Raw genomic sequence first — 26447 nt, forward strand, 5'->3', positions numbered from 1 at the left:
AAGCCAACAAGCCAATCACACAATCTAATGGCCCCAACCATCATCCTCAAGTGTGATTCTCAGTATCAGTAGAGTGGACACTACATGCCACCACATACACACAATATGTGTACTTCTCAACTATGCCTATGACGCTTTTATCAACCTTCGCTTTGGTGAACAAGCAAAATCATCATCTTTACGTCGACCCATCATCATTAAGGAAAACTCCAATGAAGTTTAACCTCCCACTGGTGGAAGTGTACCCTTCGCTTTGGCGAACAAGGTTCCGACAAACAGTGGTTTGATTAAAACTATGGTGATGGAAGGCATACGTGTTAGTAAACGACCCATTTACACAGCAGAAAACAAAAAAAAATAAAAAACATGGATTATTCCTTAGATCCAAGTTCCGGGTACAAATTTACAGTTAATACAAAATATATATTGAATATGCAGAAAAATCAATTCAAGTTTAAGAAACCATACGCACGTTTGGAGGCCCCTCCAAGTTTGTCTCTGAACGTGTTTTACTACTGACCCAAGTGTAAGATAGAACTGACGTAGTCCATATGAAGAGAATCACAAGGAACTAAGGAGGGATTTGCTAGATCCCTCTTTAGCCTTAAGAACAAAGAAGAAAAATCAAAGAAGAACTTTGATTCTTTGCCAAAGGAAAATCTACCATATTGACAGCTCTGAAAAGAACTACGTTAGGCTAGTGTCAAACTACACCAATCGGTGCACAAGGCACTTCGGTGATCTCAAGTCTAAGGATCACATGCACCACCATTCGTTAGAGGATTTGTTCCATAGACATTGGGGTTACCATCCATATGGAATCCTCCGGTGGGTCAGTCCAGTGAACTTACTGCAGTGTATTCGTCCACAGCAAGCACCCATGTGTTACACCAGGTTGTCACCAAACAACCTTGACAAGTAAGATCAGTCACTGCCTTTCAACAGGGTCGTTCAACACTATGATAGCTTACCATATTATCTGTGCCCTTACTTCAAAATAATATTGGGGCTACGAACGTTTCTAGAATGGCCACCATATGTGCTCATAGGGTTCTCACTATCAAGATTTGAAACACTTGATACCCTTGTCACGGTTCTACCATTCTAAGGACATATATCAACACATATTGCAATAATAATGATTTACGTGATATACAATAAAATGCCTTTTATTATTGATTAATGAATATTATTACAAAGAGTCAATTCTACAATAATTGATTGGCTCTAGGGAATCTACTCTAACAATACATGACTTAATATACTTTAATTGAGGGTTTATTATTTAATGTCTCGCCAAATTATTATCTTTGTTAGAATGACATTGTTTGACATGTTATTGAACATTCAACCTTAACATGCATTCTAAACATAGTATTAAAATGTGATGGTACATGGCCCAACTAAAACCGATTTCCTCGAGCTTAGAGGAATCGGTAGGTCACCTAGGGGTCCTGTAATGAATATCTTGAGTCTTCAAGTACGATTGCCTCTTCATTTGCTCCGCCTCAAGTACATTACAAAAACATCATACTAAATTTACAATAAAATTAATCTTGAAAGTAATTTTACATCAATAAATTTAGAAACCTCGATTTACATTCGAGGGGAATGAGATGAGAAGAGAATGTTCATTGAGAAGGGGAAGGAAGACAAGACACGCAGGCCCTATTTCAAAACTTACAACCATACATACCCAAAAATAATTTAAAACATCCATCATAGGTCATAGGGCTCATGTACCGGGCACCATGCAATATACAAATAAGTACATGGCATACATTTCAAAAACAATCAATTTTTGAATTGGGTGGGTTTATTATTAATTACCTCTTATATGTGCAGAATAGTTATTGGCTTTATAGGTTATTAAAAACTGCAGTTTGGTCCCTTCACGAAAAACACAGAATTGGGACAGCAACTTTGTCGCCGCGGCCAAACAGGTAACCCTAAAAATTCCAATAAGCACATTGCCGAGGCAAAGTTGTTATTTCACTGCGGCGAAGTCTGCAAATCCCAGAATCGTGCAGTTTGCGTTTTTGCAGTTTTTCGTGTAATAACACGTATCCAAATCAAATCGAACGCACAAGCATTCAACCAGGATACCAACCAACCAATATAACATTCAAAAACACATTATTAAAACAATTGATCAACATAATCCCTCATTCAAAAGTAGATTTTGCAGATTTAACACAAGTAACATGTTATCAATCAAATACATGTTATAAACCATACAATAAATTGTAAAATTTGGTACCCATGGCTCTGATACAACTGTTAGGAAACGATCAAGTTATGGTAGCGGAAACAAAAATCATAAACATCATGGATCGTTCCTTAGAACCAAGATCATGGTACAAATTTAACAATCTATGCATTAAATTCAAATTTACAGAAAAACAGTCTAGAGTTAAGAAACCATACCCACGTTTGGAGGCTCCTCCAACTTTATCACTGAATGGGTTTTGCTACCGATCCAAGGATAGGATCGAACCACCATTAGTCCACATGAAGATAACCCCAAGGAACTAAAGAGGGATTTGCTAGATCCTCTTTATCCTTAAGAACCAAGAACAAAATCAAAATGAAACTTTGATTCAAGCAAAAGAAATCTGCCGTGGGAGAGAAAAAGGGGGCTGGGGTTTTTCTTTGTGAATGAATTGAATTGAATTCATTAATAATTTCACAAAGTGTTGCACTTATATAGTGCACACTATGCCCTATTCCATCATAGAATGGGCTTGGGCACCAACCCAAACAACCCCTATGTCCAAACAGCTCCATTTAGATANCGCCACTGAAAATAAATTGGTTCACAATTACAAAACTTTCTAATAATCCCAATTTCAGTCAGTAACAACACAATAACCTGAGGATCATCATCCTGTCCTGGTACACATTATGCAGTGAGGATTTAATTAGATGCTTTCAAATCTTAAATCTTTATGAAATCGAAAATAAAGTAAACAAATAACAAATAAATAAATCATTAACATAAACACAAGATTTATAATGATACTTACCCTTCGTATGAGAATTAGGTCTACTTTACTGTGGCAAAATTTCACTACAAAGAAGAATAATAATAATTACAAGAGTTAGTCTCTCGCAAGCCTCACTAATTGATGATCTCTCTCTCTCTCTCTCTCTCTCTTAACCTCTCTTTGAGTCTTTGGTGGCTCTTATTCTTTAATTATAGCTTTGCGTTCCATTTTATTCAATTAAATAACTCTAGGATTTATCCCTTTTTTATAGGTATAAATGAGATACTATTTCTAATTTATTTTCCTATTCCTAAAGAAAAACAATTCTATATAGAAATATATTAGAAAATTCCAAATCCTAATGCAATATTAATTTGGATTGAATTTAGTTCCAGAATGTCAACATGTGTCTTAATTTTTAAAACTATCAACTATAATGGTGGTTGCACTTGCACACAGTTTTTTTTTTTTTTTTTAATTATTCCTTTTTTTAATATATGAGAATGAATATTATCCCAACAAAATCGAAAAGATAAGATAATTCAAGAAATTTCAACAAAAAACCCAAAATTGTAAAGGAAACTTATAAAATAATAAAGATAGGCTGACAAATGAATTTTGCAAACTTCTCTCAAAAACTCTGACGTGACAGTTGAGTTGGCAGCTCCACTACACCCAAGACACAAAATGATTTTGACAGCCCCACCACACCAAGGCATAAAATGATTTTGACTAGACTCAAGAAATGACCGTCCATAAAAGGAATGGCTAGGGACGAACGATCATTCCCTCATTCCTTCATACCGTTCTTAGGGATGAACAGTCGTTCTTTCATAAAGAACAGCCATTTATGATGAAGGAACAACCATTTTTAGGGACAAACAATCGTTCTTTCATAAAAAAATGATTGTTCCCATAAGGAATGGATGTTCCTTCTTGTGGAACAACCATTTTATAAGAAAGAACAACCATTCCTTCTTTATTCCATAAGATGAAATAGTCATTCCATCATTCCATAAGAAGTACCAATCGTTCCGGAATGGTTGTTCCTTATGAGAACAGTTGTTCTTTATGAATAAATTATTGTTCGTCCTAACTTAGGTGTCACTTTGATTTGTGAGAAAAAATTTATGAGATTTGTTTGTTAGTGTAGTATTACCCCTTATAAAATAAGTGATATATGTCTTAGTTTTATCTAGAGATGGCAATGGGCCCCAAATTTATGGGTACTGGGCCTAAAAAGGTGGAGCTTTACTCGATGTTCATGGGCTTGAGCTTAGGCATGGGCTTGATTTTAAGGCCCGACCTTGGGTACGAGCCAAGCCTGGGTATGTCTCCAGGCCCGGCCCAACCCAACAATTTTAGTATTAATTATACTAAATTACTCTTATACTGTATATTTAATTACAAGATTATCCTACATATATATATTCATTTTTCTCAAACCCTACATGGATGGATGGATACAATTTATGGAAAATTATTTATATATTTGGTGAGTATTCAAAAATAAATTAATATTAAAAAATTGTTTCTAGAATTAAAAATATAAAAAAAATTGAAATTTATTAATATTTAAAAATTCACATTATAAAAATGGGCGGGCTTGGGCCGGGCTTGAGGTTACAAAAAGCCCATCGGGCCTGGCTTTGACTTTACCTGTCATACTCGTGATGGGCTTGGGCTGGGCTGGGCTGGGCTTGGGCCTTCGTCATGAGGTCGAGCTTGGGCCTGGGCCAAGGGGTATCCAGTCCCGGCCAAGAGTTGAGAAAGTCACCAATTGGGGAATTGAGGCTATAATTGGGCTTCTTAAACTCATTTTGAGCACACAAACACTCTTGGGCCGATCCATCACTTATCCGTTGGTCCTCCATTTCTTCTTGGGCTAAAAGAATACCATTAGTCTCATTTGGTTCATTCATGATATTAACAAGTGTAATGATCCGATTCACATCAGCTTAACTCACTCAAAGTGATCAATTTTCTCACAACCGCCTTAGAAATCACATTCCATCATCCTTTACAAAAATTGACTCAACTTGAACCATTGGATCTCTCTTCAAGCAATCTAGTTGGAGAGATTCCCAAACAATTCACAAATTTGACAGTTCTTTCCGTGTCGAACCTTTCTTATAAACAACTTGTTGGACCTATACCTCAAGGAAACCAATTTAATACCTTTCAAAAATGATTCTTATGTTGGGAACTTGGGGTTGCGTGGATTTCCATTGTTAAAAAGATGTAGCATTAGAGGCATTAGAACCAACGCCGATGGTATTCTCTAAAGAAGACAATATTTTAGTGTAGTTTGATTGGAAAGTCAATCTAATGGGTTATGGATGTGCATTAGTGATCGGCTTTTCTATGGGATATAATATATTTGCTACAAGAAAACCACAATGGTTTGTATCATGGTTGAAAGGAAACAATTGGAGATGGTAGAAAGGTTGAAAAGAAGACGAGTAGGAAGAAGAAATTAGTGAGTGCAAGTGGCCTGTGTTCCTTCCTAGTCGGGTAAAGTGTTCTAATTTCCCATGTAGATCAATTCTTCCATTATAGATTATATATAATAAATGATATTAAATTGGTTTGTTTTCATTGATCTACATTTGTGACTATGCTTATGATAGTGTCGGACTGAATTTTATTAATTTATGTTTCAGATTTCGAGAATTGGTTGAATGGAATACAAAAGGATTTGAGAGATTGCACGAGAAGTTTTTTGTTAAATCATTATGTTGGGGTTTTTGAATAACTTGAGACTAGAATTGATACGTTGGTTTTAAGAATAATTTGTTTCATAAATTGATAGATTTCATCAACTAGATCTATCTATCTATCTATCAATCTTTATGTTTATCCTTTACATTTTATAGTCATAAACATCAGTAATCAAAGAGTTAACAATATGCAAAAGCACTGATCTCTGCTTAGGGGTGATTCATTTTGTAATATATATATAGCCTTAATTTATGACTTACAAAGATAAAATNAGATTTAGAGAATTGGTTGAATGGAATACAAAAGGATTTGAGAGATTGCACGAGAAGTTTTTTGTTAAATCATTATGTCGGGGTTTTTGAATAACTTGAGACTAGAATTGATACGTTGGTTTTAAGAATAATTTGTTTCATAAATTGATAGATTTCATCAACTAGATCTATCTATGTATCAATCTTTATGCTTATCCTTTACATTTTATATTCATAAACATCAGTACTCAAAGATTAACAATATGCAAAAGCACTGATCTCTGCTTAGGGGTGATTCATTTTGTAATATATATAGCCTTAATTTATGACTTACAAAGATAAAATTTTGTTGGGACATTTCCATCCCACATCCAATATGTCAATTGTTCTCCGATTTTGATTCTCTTCCACATTCACAAATATGTTTTAAGAAGCCGAAAGGAAGCACTGAAAAAGAAAAATATTATGTCTATAGCATTAATGCTTGTAAAATTCAATCAAGTTATAGTCCACAACATACAACAATTTTTTTCTTTTGTTTGGCAGATACAATACAAAATACTATTTAGTAATTATGTTCATATTCCAGACTCCTACAGTAGTACTACTATTCTCAGCATATACAAAAGTGACATTGTACTCTAAGCAGCGATATATGCCTCAATGGTAACCGAGAGGGGCCGGTGCTTCCCTTAATTCTTTCCCCTGAACTTGTAAATCCTACAAGTCCAACCACACTGTCAAATCCTAAAACAACCAAAACTAACAAGCACACATATATTGCATAACCATTTATATTTTGGTAATTTAGCTTATTATTTTTTAGGTGACATATACTTCATATCAGCAAAAAGGTCAATGAAAGTGATGCAAGATTCTACCCAGATTCAAGTTCAATGAAAAACCATTCCAAATCTGCCACTTATCAAAAAATTGGCACCCACGACCCACCCAACATTTCGTTTTTAAAACATTGTCAAGATAGCTGATAAATAACATTTCATTAGAATCTAGATTATGTATAAGAAACAAAAATGCAAGACCAGTATGAAAGGAAACTCACAGAAGCGAAATGGTTGACATCGCGATGATGAGCCTCATCAGCACGGATCACAGTGATAGCATCCTTGAGAGTGGCATCCTTAGGAAGCCTCCAGTAGTCAATTGCAATAGCTGGGGCTGGAACATTTTCGATTGCACCACTGTCAATATCCTTGAGAAATTCTGTATAGGAGTGTATAGCTTCCTCCTCCAAATACCCAACAATTCTATGTGCCAGTTTGGGAGAGAGTAAATAAAGCACAAAGAATGAGTTAAAGAAGACTCCCTGCACAGTAAGTACCAGCAGCCTCTCATACCATTTTGGTTGCACAAGCTCCACCATGGTCATGAGATGCATCCTCTCATTCTCTGCTTCTTCAAGCAAGGCTTTGATCCAACCACCACTTTGCTGCAACTTCCGGAGAGACTTCAGATGCAGCAACATCCCTCCAACCATTCCAGGCACAGCAGCCACTGTTTCCAGCATCATCGCCCGACACCCATAACGTCTCTGCATATCACAGCTCACCATTACTAATCAAATCTAAAAAAGGACTGTCTTGCTTGAGTAATTGCATCAACTTGGAGTGAGTGGCAGTAGTTTAAGAGGCGTAAAAAATATGAAATCAAAGTAAAACATTTACATTATAGAAGTGATCAAACTGCCGTATCTAGCACAACAGAAGAATATGAATGGCAAAATTTGTTTATCATATACATGAAGTTACAATATTTTGATAGCTTAATCCCAGAAATATAAAACACATAATGAAACTAGATACACATGATAGATAATAATTATGGTAGTATAAGAAGAGACCTGAAAAAAGATATCAGTTGGAACTCGAAGGATTTTGACAGTCCTGTATGCAAATTTATCCAGAAATGTCCTTGGCACATGATGCTTCTTCAAATCAATTGATAAATCTGTCTGATAAGTTTCCCATGGCTACATTCAACACCAATAAAATCAACTCAACATTGATTAACAAGAATATGATTAAAAGAATTTGTAAAATGTCCTACTAAACTACTAAACTACTAAACAGTGATCAATTTAATGTCCAATGTTAATAGTGCTACTACACGTCATTACCTTACGAGTTTTGAGTTTAATCTTATCATTAATCACTCTAAAATTTTCCATAATAAGAGTAACTTTTTAATACCACAATTGTCGTCTTAGTCACATTATTACGTTTACTGATAAAAACATAAAAATCAAAAATAAAAATCCTCATAATTTGATTTTTCCAAAGAGTCTTAGGTAAATCAACAAAACTAAATGAGAAATTGACGGTCAGTTAATTTGTAAGCAAAATAATTTTCAAGAAAATTTAAATTATATCTTAATATATTTAATATTTAAAATTATTTTTCGAACAATATTCGAGAATAATTATGACAATTAATTTTTTAGACGAAGAAATCGAAAAATGAGTGTGATGATACCATGAAGCAGTTCCATGGCCACTCAGTGCCGTCCTCTCTGGTGATCTTTGGCCTTGAAATTCCCCAATAACTGGACATAACCATATCTTTCTTCTCCTCTTTCTTCTCCTCTTTCTTCTCTTTCACTTGCGCTTCAGCTCCACCGCCACTGCTCAACATCCTCCTCCACTGCATAACTGCAGACGACATGCCGTTTCTCTCCATAACCTCCGGCTGCCGTCTGGCAACCGCCGTCCAAATGTACCGGTTGCCGGCTTTCCCTCCGTTTAACAGACCTCGAATCACCGTCGTCCTTACAAACTCCATTTCTCTGAGAATAGTAGATGAGAAAATCTTTAGAAAATCCCTTTTTTTTTTTTTTCTCCTTTTTCTACAAGAGAGTTCAGCAGGCTTTACTCAGGTTGGGGTGTTATCACACGCTTCGCGAATCAGAGTTACTTGAATTGCACGTAATGATTTGACGGTGGAGATGAATTGTAGGTTGAAGTGATTTGACAAGATTAGAGAATATATGTAATGGTGACTAAAAATGGACTGAAACGAATCACCGAGGATATCGGAGCGTGTAGTAATTGCAAGGAGGGCAGTTGGAATGTCTACGGTGAAGAGATACTGTCCTTTTCATTGCGGTTATAATGAGAAATCAAGGGTCAGGATTAAGTGAATAAAGAATAAGTTGATAACGGATGCAGCAGGGATACATCCCTTGTTTTGTTTTCAACAAAATTACTGTTTGATTGGTGTCTAAATTCCAGGCTTATGGGAGTATAATTAGTCATCAAGGATGCGTGATAAAGTGGCGCGTGTTTGCTGCGTCAGTGATTGGTGACGTGTCATCGAAGATGTTGCGACGTGGAGGGTTGATGGGTGTGTATTAAATTGTTTATAAAATTAAATAATGTGGACCAGAGGAGAAGAAAAATGTATCTGCGTCAGTGATTGGTGACGTGTCATCGAAGATGTTGCGACGTGGAGGGTTGATGGGTGTGTATTAAATTGGTTATAAAATTAAATAATGTGGACCAGAGGAGAAGAAAATGTGTCCAATGAGAAACGAAATGAAAGGCCCTTATATATTATGTAAAACAGATAAGATTATTTTTATACGCAAGTTTTCGTGTGCCACGTACACAGAAAGACATGATACTGTAGTTTTTTTTTTTTAATTAAAAAAATGTTATTTCTCTGCTGTTGGGGTAAAAATTAAGGCTATAGGAGGTGTTTGATTAACAGGACCGCGCAGCATTAAATAGACTACTGTTAGGTGTTTGGTTGGATTTGATGAGCGAATTTGTATTAGAAATTTTAAAATTCCTGCACTATTCTTCTAAAATTAATAGCTAAACCCTTTATTTGAAAAATATTTACTTTACGTTAAAATTATTTAATAATATTAATATATTAAAAAATTAATTGATGACCAACCAACAACATTGACGCGCCCAACGACATCGTTGATAGCATGGATGACAAAAAAAACCTCCAACATCGATGTTCTGTCATAAATATCTTAAAAAGGATTTTACAGTTAGCTCCCACAAATTCTTCTCACCACCGTTGGAAATCGTTCGATGTTAATGGTGCTGCACTGCTGCTAGACCCGCATGGAAGATATTATTGGAAACTCCACCGACCAAATTTAAAATTTTTGTTAAAAGATTTATTATTGATATTTTAAAAATCTTTTATTATATAATAAAATTTTCAAATAAAATAATTTTACTGACATAATTAATTATACATTTAATATGGTGTGTTACGGTAATATACTCTCTAGCTAATAATTCTTTGAGAAATATATGAAAAAATCTACTAAATAACTTTTGTAAACTATGTACTCTTTAGCTAGTAATTCTTTAAGAAATATATGACAAAATCTACTAAATAACTTTTATAAACATATATACATAGAGGTATATAATGTAAAATCTGAAAATTCTAATTCTAATTCATATAAATATATACACAAAATAACTGATATACTTTAATAAGTACAAGGTAGTGTTGGACAGTGCCGCCAAACTCCTTTGTTTCTTGAGGTCCCACCCGATCGTAAATCATCAAGTACATGCAAAATTGTAAAATAACAGAGTGAGCACTAATTGCTCAGTAAGTAAACCAATCTGCACTACTGTTTTTCCTCCGTTATTCATATTTTGACTTTCCTTTTCTCACTTTATTCTTTGCTAATATTCTTCATTCTTTTCTGATATTCTGCATTCTTTTCTGATATTCTAATTTGCTACTTATCAATGTGCAAACACAATTAATAAATCTGTAAATCATCGAGCACATAAGAAATACTAAATCATGTAAGTAGTATAATACATATGCAGAATATTAAACTTTTCTGAGAAAATAACTTTCTTTTCTTTTCTGTTTCTGTCTCTTATGTTGTATCTCTTTCTTTTCTTTCCTATTTCTGTTTCTGTTTCTTTTATTTTCTATTCTGGTTTGCCGATCGGACTATGTTGAGGCATGGATTTGGAACGCTGGCCGTGCGAGCGTATACTAGGTACAGTCCTCATCTACATGTACTGTTGATGGATTGTACTAATGTTGTTTCTCTCTACTGAGGCTGCTCATTGATGGCAGCGTGCATGTAGGTATTCCCTGCTAGGTACAGTCCTCATCCACATACATTGCTGATGGACTGTACAAATGTTGTATCTCTCTGCTGAGGCCACTCACTGATGGGGGCATGCATGTGGGTATCTCTGCCACTCACGGGTTCCCCATCGCAGCAACCTTATAACATAACATGATGTAGAAAGAGAATAGAAAGAGATACTGTACACATTTCCAAATAAATTTCCAAGCTATGGAAATTCTACACTTGCATTCTTTAGTAAATGAGAAAAATACATATTTGCATGTTAGCTTAAAAGAAAACTACAAGCCATTTTCTTTTCTTTCTTTTTCTCATTCTTTGCTAACATATTCTTTACTATTCTCATTTACCAAATCAAGGCTATACATAAATCATATGAACAATATATGCATTATCAAGCCCATTCTTTGATGTTTTTTCCAAGTTCACATACACAACCTTGAAAATTCATTATGGCATTATGGTATATCCTAACATATTCTACCATTTTTTTTTATCAACAATGCCATATCAAAGGAACACTTTAACATACAATTCTTTTCTAACACTTTCATGTGCTATTCAAGAAGTAGTAAAGGTTCAAGTAACTAGAACCAAACACTAAGGGCCATTTCCCTCATGGAACTACATGACCAAGTGATAGCATTTTTGTAATGAGAATTTACTATTCTAGTCATGGAATAAATGTATTCCTAACTAGATTAGGGTTTTAATTTTTTGCTGAATATAAAAGGAAACTTAAAATAAAAAAAAAATAAAAAAAAAGGAGAACACATTAATTACATCCAAGCCACTCATATCACTCTCTCTCACGTTTTTCACTTGACGGAGAAGAGAATCTGTCTTGAAGAAAAATTCTGCATCCTTTTTGCTTGTGTGTCTTGCTAGCATGTGAGACCACAAGTCGATCGCCATCATGTCTTCGTGTGGATACTGAGAGTTCACTCTTATCTTAGAGTGGGAGCAATTTGTATCGATTGAAGGAGCCTACAAACGCTGGTATGAAATCTGGAAATTTTATATTCAATATCATTTCATATGTAAGTAACGTAAATCGGGTATAAGGATCTTGGGTTCAATATTGTTGTTGGGGATTTTATTTTGTTTTCTGCTGCGTAAACCCCATCAGCGACTAACAGTGGTATCAAAGCCTTCCTTATACCTTTCACATTGTTGTTTGATGTTTGGTTGAATTGATTTCGATATGTATCGATTATGTTATTGCATGATATATAAAAACTGATTTTTTGTGTTAAAAAATATGTTGCAGTTAATGTGTTGCTAATCTTTTTTTTTTTTTTTTTTTTTTTGGGGGATCAAAACCAAATAAATCTTGATTCTGATCAGAGGAGGATGCTGTCCTGTAGGGTGGTATGTTGCTGCGATGTGCTGCCGAGCACGACAACAACAAGAAGCAGCAGTGACAACGCGCAAACATGCTGCTACTTCACAGATTGTGTGTGGCTATTTTGCGTTGCCACATGAGAAGGAGTTCTGGCCACATGCTCCAGCATGTGGCCTTGGGCTGTGCCGCCACAAATGGCACAATAGCAGCCTTGTGCAACTACACCAAGGCTGCTGCCACACACAGTAGTGGTGCATGCGAATGCGCCCCTACTATCCTCTTGATTGGCTGCTGTTTTGGGGCTGCCCCGTGGTAGCCAAGTGCTCTCAGCACTTGGCCTCGGTTGGCATTGGTTTTTCAACCAAGGGCCTGATCTGGTGCGCATTAAAACGTGCACCAAATCTAGATTTTTTTTTTTTTGGGTAGCCCACGTAAAGATGCAATGGGCTGAATTTTGGGCCGTGATTGCATTGTTGTGTGATATTTTTAATCCATAATTTTCTAAAAAAAATGTTGCTGCATGTTAGAAACATTCTGGAGGCCTAATTGAGTGAGGCCCGATAACAAGGGACTAAAATGAAAATTTTAAAACTTGTTGGACTTAAAAAACACTACCGAAATTCAAGGGGTAACTTGTAATTTACAAACCTCATCAAAATTAAATTTTCATTGTTTATGCATGATTCTTGTTTGTGAATATGCATGGTGCTTGGTGCATAAGCCTACGAACCTAGTTTAATTGTTTTGTGTTATGTAATTTAAAATAGGGTCTGAGTGCCCTACCTTTCTCTAAATCTCCAATGTAACTTCTTTCTCTCATCTCACTCCCCTCAAATGTAACTCAAGGTTTCTTTTCAATAATGTAAAATGTAATTTTATTTTTGAAAGTTGTGTAATGTTCGAGAAGAAGAAGAGATGGAAGGGAAGGAGGCAAAATTACTTGAAGAATCCATTTCCTTTTAAACCTAGGTTGACTTACCTATTCCTCTTGGCTTGAGGAAATCAGTTTTAGTTAAGGCATTGTACCAAACATTTATTTTATGCTTAGTATGCATGCTAAGGGTGTATGTTATGACTATAACATGCAAAGAAAGATAAAATTGGTGAGACATAAAATAATAAACCCATCAACTAAAGTAAATTAAGTCAAAATTGATATGCCGTCCATCACCATGAGTTTAATTAAACCACTGTTCGTTGGAATCTTATTCTACTATAAGGAGGTTGAATATCATTGGAGTTTTCCTTAATAGTGTTGACTTAAAATGATGAGTTTTGCTTGTTCACCAAAGCGAAGGTTGATAAGCTCGTCATAGGCATGGTAGAGAATTACACTTGTTGTGTGTATGTGGTGACATGTAGTGTCCACTCTACTGATACTGAGAATCATACTTGAGGACAATGGCTTCGTTCATTGTATAGTGTGATTGGTTTGTTGGCTTAGTTCGCATTTGAGGTTGGTAGTGGGATCTATCAACTGATGTGGATTAAGTTTGTTGGCCTACCTAATCAACCCATTTTGGCTTGTTCACCAAAGCGAAGGTTTGAAATGGGCTAGATGGGATCTCGGCCTAATAGGAAAGCCAACGGGCTTTCCGAGTTAATAGCAAGGGCTATTGGCTTGAGAAAAATAATGGGAGCAATTATTTAATAAAAGGCCTTATTAAATAATAATAATAATAATAAACATTGTAATAATGTTTACTTATTCTACACTTATAGATTAACTTAAAAATTGGGCAATATGATCTCATCATCACTGCGATAAATCATCGAACTGTGAGACAAATGGAAGGTGAGAATTTTGTTGACTGGTATAGAAGTATAACCAATATACTTCAGTCAAGTGATAAATTATACACCATTGAGCAAGCTTTGTCACCAAAGCCTGCTGATAGTTCTATCCATCAATCTGGGTATGTATATATGAAACATACACATGATGCAAAAGCAGAAATGAAAAGATACATTGTGCCTGCATCAATGACACCATTACTGCGACAACAGTGCCAGACTATGGACTTAGCTTCTATTCTTTATTTTCTCCAGAGAAATGTAAAGCATATGGTGTCTCAGTCACTGTTCAGATGCAACATGGAAGAGGGTACCAAAATTGGCAATCATATACTCAAGTTGACCGAGTATATGAACAAGCTTGAGATTTTGGGATGCAGACTTAATGAGGGTTTAGCGATAGACCTAATATTATAGTCTTTAGCAGATTCTTGCTCTCAATTTATCTATGACTTCATTGAGGATGATAAGAAGAATACCCTTTCTGAGCTTCTAGATATCTTGAAGGCTACTGAGTTAGGCATGAAAATGTTAGAAACATTGACGTTCGTTGAAGCCAACTCAAGTGAGAAGGAAAAGGCTCATAAGTCATTGGAAAGAACTGTTGTAGATAGGAAGGGCATTTGTCCTCACAATGGGAATCTCAACCACTAGAGAAAACATTGCGAGGCCTTCCTAGCAATAAGGAAGAAGAATGTTACTTCTTCGTCAGGTACATTCTGGATTGGGATTAACTTCTCCCGTCAACATTGTGCGTCATTGACATAGGATGTGGTACTCACATTTGTTCTGATGTGTAAGGATTACGACTGAGTAGTTTGATTGCCGAGGGAGAGGTGGACCTATCAGTTGGAAATGGGGCACATGCTATTGCATTAGTTGTAGGATCTTATCGTCTGATTTTTCCTATGGGCTTGTTACTTAGAACTTGTGGATTATTATGATTTTTCCTCGATTTCTAGAAATAATATTTATGTGTCCACTTAGGACAAGTGAGAATATTACTTTACTAATAGATTGTTGTCCTTGACTATAAATAATATTCTTTATGGAACTATTTCATAATAATATGTATAGACAATAAAGATATTCTCAAAATAACAACTATGCCAAGTATGGCAAGTAGAGTTAAACATACCTGAAGGAATGTGGGGCAATATCAAAACTCACCCCTTTGTGTACACCCCGACACAATGGAGTGTCTGAAATGAGGAATAGAACCTTACTTGAAATGGTTAGGTCCATGATGAGTTTTAGAGATTTGGCCACATCATTCTGGGGTTATGCCCTAAAGATTGCAACTCACGTATTGAACTGTGTGCCGTCAAAGTCTGTCAATAAGACTCCATTTGAACTATGGAGTGGGCGAAAGCCCAACTTGTCTTATCTAAGGATTGGGGTTGTGAAGCTTATGTCAAGAAATTGACTTCAAACTAGCTAGGCCCAAAATCCTATAAGTGTATATTTGTGGGGTATCCGAAGAGTGCAAAATACTATTTCTACCACCTAGAAGAGTGCAAAATTTTTCTTGCTCGTACTAGTGTCTTCCTAGAAAAGGAATTTTTCCTAAGAAGTACTAGTGGGAGAAAAAGTAGAACTCGATGAAGTTCTAGAACCACAAGATACATTGGACTAAGGATGAAAAGATGTGCCACAAGAGGTGGTTGAAGTGGTTGAACATCATGAGGAGGTTACTTCATAATCTGTGGATCAAAGTGAACCAACTCAAGTAGCACAAGAGTTGTGTAGGTCTGAGAGAGTACGTCATGAGCCCAAGAGATATGGTTTTCTTGTGATTCAACATGGTGACGTACTAGTCTACCAAGACAATGAGCCCAGAACCTAGAAGACGCTATGTCAGATCCAGATTCCATTAAATGGCTTGAAGCCATGAAATCTAAGGTAGACTCCATGTACCAGAACCAAGTATGGTCTCTAGTGGATCCACTTGAAGGGGTAAAACACATAGGGTGTAAATGGGTCTTCAAGAAGAAGGCTAACATGGATGGCAAGGTGCATACTTATAAGGCGCGACTGGTTGCCAAAGGTTTCAAACGAATTCATGGTATTGACTATGAAGAAACCTTCTCGCCAGTTGCCATGATTAAGTCCATCTAGATTATATAGCAATTACTGCATATCATGACTATGAAATGTGACAAATGGATGTCAAAACAGCTTTTATGAATGGAAACCTTGAGAAGGATGTGTATATGACACAACCCGATGGCTTCATCCTTGATGGACAGGCTGATAAAGTATGCAAGTTGTAGAGGTCCATTTATAGACTCAAGAAAGCTTCAAGGAGCTGGAATATTCATTTTGATGAAGCCGTAAAGGAATTTGGTTTTATTAAGAACGAAGATAAGCCTTGTGTTTACAAAAAGGTAAGTAGAAGTGTAGTGGCATTCCTGGTGTTGTATGTCGACGACATACTTCTTATCAGGAATGATATACCAAACTTGCAGTCGGTAAAGACTTGGTTATCCAAGTGCTTCTCCATGAAGGACTTAGGAGAAGTAACCTACATCCTCGGAATAAAGATCTACTATGATAGATCACGTAGGTTGCTTGGCCTAAGTTAGAGTACATACATTGATAAAGTACTGAAGAGATTTAGTATGGAAGAATCAAAGAAGGGATTTCTTCCGATGTCACATGGTATCTATCTCCCCAAGGATACGTGTCCTAAAACACACGATGAGAGAGATAGGATGAAAAGGATCTCATATGCGTCAGCAATTGGATCCATCATGTATGCTCGGACTGATGTCTCATGTGCATTAAGCACTTGTAGTAGATATCAATCGAATCCAAGTGAGCAATGTGATGTTGTGTACTCAGATTGATGTCTTATGTGCATTAAGCACTTGTAGAAGATACCAATTAGATCCTAGTGAGCGACACTGGATGGAAGTCAAGAACATCCTTAAGTACTTAAAAAGGACTAAGGATATGTTCTTGGTATATGGAGGGGAAGATGAGCTCACTGTAAGAGGATACAGTGATGCTAGTTTCCAAATGGATAAAGATGATTTTTTTTTGTCTCAAAAGAGATGCAGTGAGCTGGAAAAGGTTGAAGGAAAGTACTACAGTGGATTCTACAACTGATGCTAAGTATATCACATTATCTAATGTAGCCATGTAGGCAGTTTGCATCAAGAAGTTCATTATTGAACTTGATATGGTTCCAAGCATTGCTAATCCAGTAAAGTTCTATTGCGACAACAATGAAGCCATTGATATGGCTAAGGAACCACGATCTCACCAGCGATCCAAACACTTACTTAGTTGATTCAATTTGATATAAGAAATTTATTAGAAAAAGGGGATGTGCAGATTTGCAAAATACCTACTAACCCACAATTAAAGTTTCTGTTGCAGCAAAAGCTTGATGGGCACTTAGGGTCATTCAGTGTTGAGTACATGAATGATTGGCTATCATAGTGTTGAATGACCCTTTCGAAAGACAGTGACTGATCTCACTTATCAAGATTGTTTGTCGACAACCTGGTGTGACACATGGGTGCTTGCTATAGGCAAGTTCACTAGACAGACCCACCAGAGGATTCTATATGGATCGTAACCCCAGTGTCTATGGAATAAATCATCTAACGAATGATCGTTCATGTGATCCTTAGACTTGAGATCACCGGAGCACCTTGTGTATCGATTGGTGTAGTTTGACACTAGTTGTAACACCCACATCAAGGTATGTAATTTGTATTTATGCCCTAATACCCTTAGTTGGATTTTTTTGAAGTTACCTTAGACAAATGTAAAGAAAATTCCTTAAAACTTCAGTAGGGGTAAATGGTCTTTTCACTCCTAATTAGATGAATAAGTGGGGAGTGAAAGGAAGCAAAATAATGTGAAGAAGATAATAAAAATGAGGGTATTTTGGTAATTGACTAAAGGATATAGATGAGATTTCATAGAATGTGCAAGGGAAAAATGGGAATACATGTGTATAATATTAGATATAAGCTTTGATTAGAAGAAACCCTAACCCATTTTCAGCCTTTGTACATGCCACCCTCACCCCTTTTTCTCTCAAATTTATTCACCAAATTCCAAAGGGAAATCATAGGATTTGGCTTGGATTTTTGGAGTTTTTTAATCCTAAAGCATCCAAAGGTAAGATTTTAGCTCAAGGTGTGTGATTAATCTTTAAAGATTCAAAATTCTTATGGTTTTTTATGATCTAGGTCCTAGAGGAAGAAACTTTTAGCAAACGCAGGTTATATCACACATTCAAGGCAAGTAAACCAAATTTTAGCCTTGATTTGAGCAAGAATTGTGTAGAATGATTCTTGCATGTTTGTATGTGAGAATTATTGTATTGTTTTGCAGGTACTAGATGATTTACGATCAGGCGGGACATCAGGAAGTGGAGGAGTTTGGCGGTACTATCCAAGAATACTTTGCGCTTATTAAAGTATATTAGTTATTTTGTGTATATATTTATATGAATTAAAATTAGAGTTTTTGCATTTTACATTATATACATTTATGTATATGTGTTTACAAAAGTTATTTAGTGGATTTTGTCTTATATTTCTTAAAGAATTACTAGCTGGATAGTATGTTACATTTTTGGTATCAGAGCAATGATTTTGGGAAATTGACAGTGTGCCTCTCCTGCCGCGTTAACATACCATATCTGATCGTTGTAAGTCATTTCTTTTTCTCACTTGCAGTTGACTAACAGTATTAGTATTATGTGTTTTAGATGAGACATACGACTCGATCCGATAATTAGAATGCATTGAGTACGGGTGAGCCATCCAACCCATTAGAATCTACTCCCCCTGTTCTCGATGAAGCGAGGATTCGTAACATCATTCAGCAGGTATTGGCAGAGAGTTAGGGGAGACTTATATCAGAGAAGGTTGAGACACCAGTTGTTGTACCGACCACTAGAGATGAGAGAGAAAGGCCGGTACCGCCGATAGTACAAAATCATCTTGAGCCTATTTATGGGATTATAGAGAGATTGGGTTTGAAACCTATGACAGTATATCAACCCATTAAGATAGAATTTCCAGACGGCGATAGTGTGGTAACTCAGGAGATGCTTTTAGGGGAGTCTGTAGTGATCTATCGAAAGATGTTAATAGTGGATTTGTTTGTATTTGATATGCCCGACTTTGATGTTATTTTGGGCATGGATTTCCTAGGGAGATATTGAGTGGAGATTGATTGCCAAAAGAAGAAAGCAAAGTTTAATCTTGATGAAGGCGATAAGTTGAGTTTCGGAGAGGGGCATTCGCTTAGTATGTTAATCAGCAGTGAAAAAGCTAGGAAAATGTTAAGAAAATGGTGCTCCTGGTATATTGTCCATGTGGTACCACATACACTAAACTATAAAATCTAATACCCTGGGCTCTGATACCACTGTTAGGAAACGATCAAGCCTATGGTAGCAGAAACAAAAAATTTCAAGCACAGATCAAATCCATTTAAGCCAAGATCAGGGCACAAATTATACAGTTTATACATTAAATCAAAATCTACAGTAATATGAACAATCAGAGTAGAGTTTAGAGTTCATACGCATGTTTGGAGGCTCCTTCAAACTTGTCTCTGATTGGGTTTGCTACCGATCCAAGAGTAGGATCGAACCAGTGGTAATCCACACAAAGATAACCTGAAGAGCTAAAGAGGGATTTGCTAGATCCTTTTTAGCTTCAAGAACCAAATTCAAGAATCAAGAAATTTGATTCAATGAAAAATAAGGCTGGCGTGAGATGGAGAGAATGGGCTATGTGTTTTCTTTTCTTTCAATTGAAAAATGATTGAATGAATTCTCTCATGATTAATTCACAAAACATGGCACTTATATAGTGCACATAAAACCCTATTCCATAATGGAATAGGCTTGGGCTTCAACCTAAACAGCCCCTATATCCAGACACTCCCAATCATGATATTTTAATTGGAATTATTATTATTTTTCAGTTAAACTCAATTAATTTATTTATAAAAATACATTAACATTTAATTAATAATAATAATCCATTTAAATATGTGTACATATATTTAAATATAATCTCACTTACTTAATTTTAATATTAAATTAAATATAGGTAACAACCTCAGCAAATTTAATTGCACTATGAGATTACTAAAATACCCTTTCACCCTAAAAGACGAAAATGCCCCTTGCACCAACTGATTCTTAAATTATCTTCTACATGTGTGACCCGTAGGCTCCTCATCATACCAACAGTGTGTAGTATAGTGATTAACACCAATTAATCGTCTCATTATACACAGACTGAGATTGGCCTCTAGCAAGGCATCATGGCCACCCGATAGATTCGGATTTAGCAAAACAGCTACTTGTCAATGATATGGTTATTGTACAATCAAATCCTTTCATCATCTGTTATCTCATCGAGACTGTGACACAAAAATAGTGTCAATCTCAGTTACTCTCGATATATTTGTATTTAGTTACTAGACCCATGACCAGAATAATGAATTGGATTGAGCAATAACTTAATCCCACTGTGATCACAGATTTATTGTCATTGTCATTAACCGAATTGCGTCGTGAGATAAGTTCTCCTGTACCTGAAAGTAATGAATCCCTTGTCAATCCACCATAGTCTTGATACACTCCTTAATATAGCTAATCACTACTGTATTGATAGCTTTGAATAGAACTGCAGTGGGCTAGTGTCAAACTACACGAATCGGTGCACAAGGCGTTCTGGTGATCTCAAGTCTAAGGATCAAATGCACCACTATTCGTTAGAGGATTTGTTCCATAGACACTGGGGTTACCATCTATATAGAATCCTCTAGTGGGTTAATCTAGTGAACTTGTCTATAGCAAGCACCCATGTGTTGCACCAGGTTGTCAGCTGACAACCTTAACAAGTGAGACCTATCACTACCTTTCGACAAGGTCGTTCAATACTATGATAGTGTTACCGTATTATCTGTGCCTTTGGTCAGATTAATACTGAGGCTACAGATGTTTCTAGAATGGCCATCATATGTTTTCATAAGGTTCTCACTATCAAGATTTGAAACACTTGATACCCTAGTCACGGTTCTACCATTCTAAGGACATATATCAATATAAACAACTATGGTTTACATGATATAGTAGATAATGCCTTTTATTGATTAATAAACATATTACAAAGAGTCAATGCCACAATAATTGATTGGCTCTAGGGCACTACTCCAACACTTTTTACCTTTCCACGGTTCCTAAAGAGTTTGTAGAGTACCTTTTCTCAAAAACACCCTATTGGAGATGTGGCATGCAATGTTGATTGTTTCAACCCACAATCTCTTAGGAAGCTTTTTGGTATTTAACATCATGACGTGCAAATGCAACACCTAATTTTACCTCACTAAATTCTAATGCAAAGTCATGTAGTAGCAAAGAGCAAGTAAGGGTCTTTCTCGCAAAGGATTTGTGAACTCAATTAATTATCTACTTCAAACAGGGTTTGTCACGAATTATAAAAACTCAACAAAAACTATCAAACTAAAATTAAACAAAATAAAATAAGGAAACAATCACGAAAGAGATAAATAAGAGAAACTAGATTGAAGGTTTATTCGCCACCACTAGACATGAATTACATGTAATAAAAGCACTCTTTAACTTCCTACCCTCTTGATCACATCAGCTCAGAAAATACCAAACGTTGATAAGTTTTATCTCTCCTTACTGAGTCATTGGATTAGACACTGTCATAACCCAATTCCCTATTTATTAGATAACCTAGGATACGATCTCTAGATTCAAAGTAATTAAAGCATTAAGTTGCGAGAGACCTACTAAATCAAGGCTAAACTCATGGTCGGTTTAGTTATCTTGAGTGATTACCTCCCGTGTATGCAGGCATACACTTTACCACTAGTTATTTAGGTTAATAAAGCGATTCCATACTCAACAACCTAAATTGGCATTAATAAATTAATCCTAACTATTTAACTGCGCACTTAAACAATTAAGGCAATCTATCTAAACCCTATTCACAGAGAAATAATCACATAACCAAGAGGGGTCAAAAGATAAATAGATGCAGATTTTATTAATCATAAGACATATCTAGGGCTTTGAAATCACCCTCAATCACAAAAGAATTAGTTCTTCATAAATAAATATGAGAACATCATTGTATTGTTCATAACAAATAATAATAACAAAGAAGAAGAAAAACTTAGTGAAACTTGGTTGGATTAATGAAGTTGATGATGATCTCCTCCAATTCTTCTTCTCCAAGCCTTGTTTAATCTCCCTTTTTCTTCAGTTCTTGAATATCTTTGTTCTCTCTTTTTTTATCTCTAAAAGAATTCCCCCTAAATAATGCTAAAAAGACTTCTATTTATATCCCATAAGGGTTAGGGTTTTGTTTTCCTTAATTTTAGTTAGTTTAGGACTCTTAAACCCTATTTTCCTAGTAAAAAAACAAAAGACAAGTTCCCAACTGTTGTGACTGTGCCGTGAAACTATGATGTGGCACAGTAGCTACTGGAAAAAGTGTGTCGTAGCACTGTGCCGCGGCATAGTAGCTACAGGTCTTCTTCCCGCATCATTCCACTGTTCTTCAGAGATGGTGCTTTTTGAACTCAGTAACGATAAAATTTGGAAAAGGGGTAAACATATGCAATGTAGCCCTTTGAATCAGATTTCTAACGGTCCAAGAATAGCCTTAATCAGAGTTCTACAGATCAAGATATTCTCAAAATACTAAGGCATGCTCAAGCTGAAACATAATCTAGAATCTTCTCTTTACTTCAACTTCCATAACTTCTTCAATTCAACTCCGATTCTCGATCCGTTTGTTTCCAGTCATCACAAATTCTCTCGCCAACATCATCTCTCATCGGAATATTATTTTTGAGCCTTATTCCCTAAAAACACAACAAAAATACCTGTGATCCCGAAAAGTGCGTTTATGAAATAATTAAGTTAATTCATGCGAATTAATCCTACTTTCCAACAAATGATACCTATAAACCACTAAGTATAAGTGTATTTTCAAACACTTATCACTTTCCCCCATGCGGGTTTGACCCTCGTGGCGGTTGAGGAAAGTCCGAAGGTAGGATTCCTTCTCGCCTCGGCTGGCAGTTTTGGTCGCTTTTGACACACACTAGCTAAAGTCGTGTGATGGCATTAAATAATCTGGGGAACCTTCCCAACCTCCGTGGTGGTGCGAACCAACCCACAAATGGTAGGAACTTCCCGCACTACGACGATCGAGATCGTCATTTTGGCGATAGTGGGAATATCCCCACCTTGCACTTTTGTGGGAGTGCTCGCGTGATGTGACATGGGACAGCTCGGGCTGCAACCTGCCATCAAGTCTTTGCGCCATGGGTTTTCTACCTGGGGTGCAGTCAGTATTCGCTGGTCCCTCGAAGCCTTTAGGCCCGCTGTTCGCCACCTGCTTTCCCTTTCTTTGACACGCTATAGTGCATGCGGCACGGGCTTTCACCTTTTTCCAAGCTTTCATGCGACCTACGGGCGTTTTTGGTGGTGGCACCGTCTCATTTGATTTGGGTGGCGTGACCCAATCCAAACAGTCCAACCTTTGGTTGACCACTTGGAAAGACTTGTTGAACCTCTCTAGGTAGCTCATGATAGTTGGATCAAGCCGTGAGCTTGAAGGAATATCCCCCACCAGATTTTGTGGGACTGGGGGCACTTCAGAAGAAGTGTCCTCTTGTACTTATGGGATCTCTTTCTCACCATGATTGGGTCGCTCATATTCGAATCTGCGAGCCATTTGCTGTTGGACCGATTAGATAGCAATTCTTCTGATGAAGGACGAATACTAAATCAGGCCCCTCTTTCTAGTGCCAAACTGTTGATATGTGATTTTGACACCAACTAAACGCACGTGGGAAATACTGAGCTGACTTAGAAGACACACGTGTATGGGGGTATTGAACTGAATAGAAGAAGAACAATGTTTAAAGTGGTTCGAATGCTTAAGTAAGCGAATCCTATGTCCACTGGTATTGTATTAATATATTTGAGATCAGGTTGCATTTAGCGAGCTGACTTACAAGAGGTTACACAAGAGAGAGAGAGAGAGAGAGAGAGAGAGAGAGAGTATATATGCTATTCTAGAGAGAAATTAGCTAATCCCACAAATGGGAGAGGATCCTGTAACGCCCCACTTGAGGTATGTAGCTAATTTATTGTTTTGCTCTTAACTGAGTTGGTATATTGTTCATATTGTTTGGTTGGTCCTTGGTTGAATGGATATTGTGAGTTGGTTGAGTGATTGCCCTGAAATTTGTAAAGATTTGGCGAATTTCTATTTTTCAAACTTCGCCGCGGCAATGAAGCCTTGCAACCTACAGTGTAGGTTCTGGAATTTTTCGCCGGGGCAAAGAAAGATTCTTCGCCGCGGCGAAGGGCATAACAAAAGGTTTATTAAGTTTCTAGAAAATTCTTCCTATGGAGCACAATGACCATTCTACCCCTAATTAGCAGGAAAAGTGGGGAGTGAAATGCAAGGAAATTGCATGAAGAATAGTTTAAATGGGGGTGCATTTGCAAAGAATTCAAAGGGCAAAAGTGGAATTCCTAAGAAAGAGTAAGGGTAAAATGGGAATGAATGAATATATGTTGAGCTAAAAAGGGGTGAAGCTTAGTAAACCCTTCATTCATTCTTCTTCCACCACCTCTTTCATTCTCCATTTCCTCTCAATTCTTCCTTCAATCTTTCAAGGATTTTTGAGAGTTTTTAGTTGGATCTTGGTAGAGAATTAATCTAAGGCATCCTAAGGTAAGGATTCCTGCTTTAGATGTGAAGTTGTGCATATATTTATACATTGAATTCTTATGGTTTTATTGTTTAAAGTTGTAGAGAAGGGACAAGTTACTAAGGAAAAGAGAAGTGTTAGTGGAATCACACCATCACAAGGTAAGTAAATCCCAATCCAAGTTGAGATTTGAGAAATCCATTGTGTGGAGATTTATTTATGCATGATATATGTTATGTTAGTGAGAACTTGGGTTGAGATAAGTAGTTATTTTGTGGTTGTTTAATACACTTCACTTGAGTGTGTGATGAGAAGGTAGTTTATGATGAAATTGGAGGAGATTGAGGAATCTTTTTGGAAGTGTTATGTTATGGCAGGGATTATAGCTTGGTGAGGGAGTTTTCTCCCATTTTGGATGGTTCAAGAGAGGGATAGAACTACAGATAAAGTAGAGTATATGTATGCACACTAATTGTTTGATGAAATGCCTAAGAGAAGTATGAGCATGAGTTATGAACCTTAATTCTTGCAACATTGCATATTGGCATTTCCTAAGTGCATTAATGAGCATGAACCATCCATATGCATTAATTGTGCATTTGAGAAGTAGTTTGAGAAAGAGTAGAGAACTTTGTGACTAACCTACTCTAAGCATTAAACTACACTATGAATCTAGTTTGAGAAAGGGTAGAGAACTGTGTGAATGCACTACTGTAAGAGTAGAGAGAATAAGAAGAGCACTAAGAACGGGTTGGTGCTATGTGATCTCCACCTGATAAGTATGAGAATGGGTTGGTGCTTTGTGATCTCCACCCGATAGGTATTAGAACGGGTTGGTGCTTTGTGATCTCCACCCGATCAGTATGAGACTGGGTTGGTGCTTTGTGATCTCCACCCGATAAGTATGAGACTGGGTTGGTGCTTTGTGATCTCCACCTGAAAGTTGTGAAAAGTGGGTTGGTGCTTTGTGATCTCCACCCGAAAGTCATGAAGTCACGAAGAGTGGGATGGTGATGTGTGAACTCCACCTAGCCATGCCTCCAGTAAGATGAGGCCGTGACATACAACAACAGTTAAGTAAAGAGAGTTGTGTAACGCCCCACTTGAGGTACGGAGTAATATTATTGTTGCATTACTTGAATGTTTATTGTTTATTCTCAATTGAGCTTGTATATTGTTAATATTGGTTGGTTGGCCCTTAGTTGAATTTTGTTGAAGTTATTTTGAGAAAAATGTGAAGAAATCCCTTAACTTGCATTAAGGGTAAAATGGTCTTTTTACCCAAAATTAGTTGAAATTGTGGGGAGTGAAAAGAGTAGAATTTCATGGGAATGCAATAAAATGAGGGCATTATGGTAATTGACTAAGGGACATAGATGGAATTTTAGCGAAAGTGCAAGGGCAAAAGGGAAAGTGTGGTTATAAATTAATGTGTTAAGGGTTTGAAACCCTTATTTTCGTTCATTCACCCCCCACACTTCTCTTCCTTTTTC

General features: G+C 36.5%; 1 protein-coding gene across 1 annotated transcript; it reads right to left on the bottom strand.

Moving 5' to 3' along the window:
• Positions 1-6407: 6407 nt before the first annotated feature.
• Positions 6408-8988, bottom strand: LOC116110837 (ubiquinol oxidase, mitochondrial-like). Its single transcript, XM_031397051.1, has 4 exons — positions 8453-8988; positions 7821-7949; positions 7023-7511; positions 6408-6679 (listed from the first exon to the last, which is right to left on the bottom strand). Exons 1-4 carry the CDS (start codon positions 8756-8758, stop codon positions 6620-6622), a joined length of 984 nt encoding a protein of 327 aa, XP_031252911.1. The 5' UTR covers positions 8759-8988; the 3' UTR covers positions 6408-6619.
• Between the last annotated feature and the right edge of the window lie 17459 nt (positions 8989-26447).

Source organism: Pistacia vera, unplaced genomic scaffold (assembly GCF_008641045.1).
Source record: "Pistacia vera cultivar Batoury unplaced genomic scaffold, PisVer_v2 Contig615, whole genome shotgun sequence".
In the NCBI taxonomy this organism is placed as follows: domain Eukaryota; kingdom Viridiplantae; phylum Streptophyta; class Magnoliopsida; order Sapindales; family Anacardiaceae; genus Pistacia; species Pistacia vera.

Excerpts from the sequence above, each read along its gene's own strand:
- LOC116110837 (XM_031397051.1), bottom strand. The coding sequence starts at position 8,758 with ATGGAGTTTGTAAGGACGACGGTGATTCGAGGTCTGTTAAACGGAGGG. Across the intron at positions 7,950-8,452 it reads GGCCATGGAACTGCTTCATG|CCATGGGAAACTTATCAGAC; the intron begins GTATCATCACAC and ends TGTTGAATGTAG. Across the intron at positions 6,680-7,022 it reads ATGTCAACCATTTCGCTTCT|GATTTACAAGTTCAGGGGAA; the intron begins GTGAGTTTCCTT and ends TTGGACTTGTAG.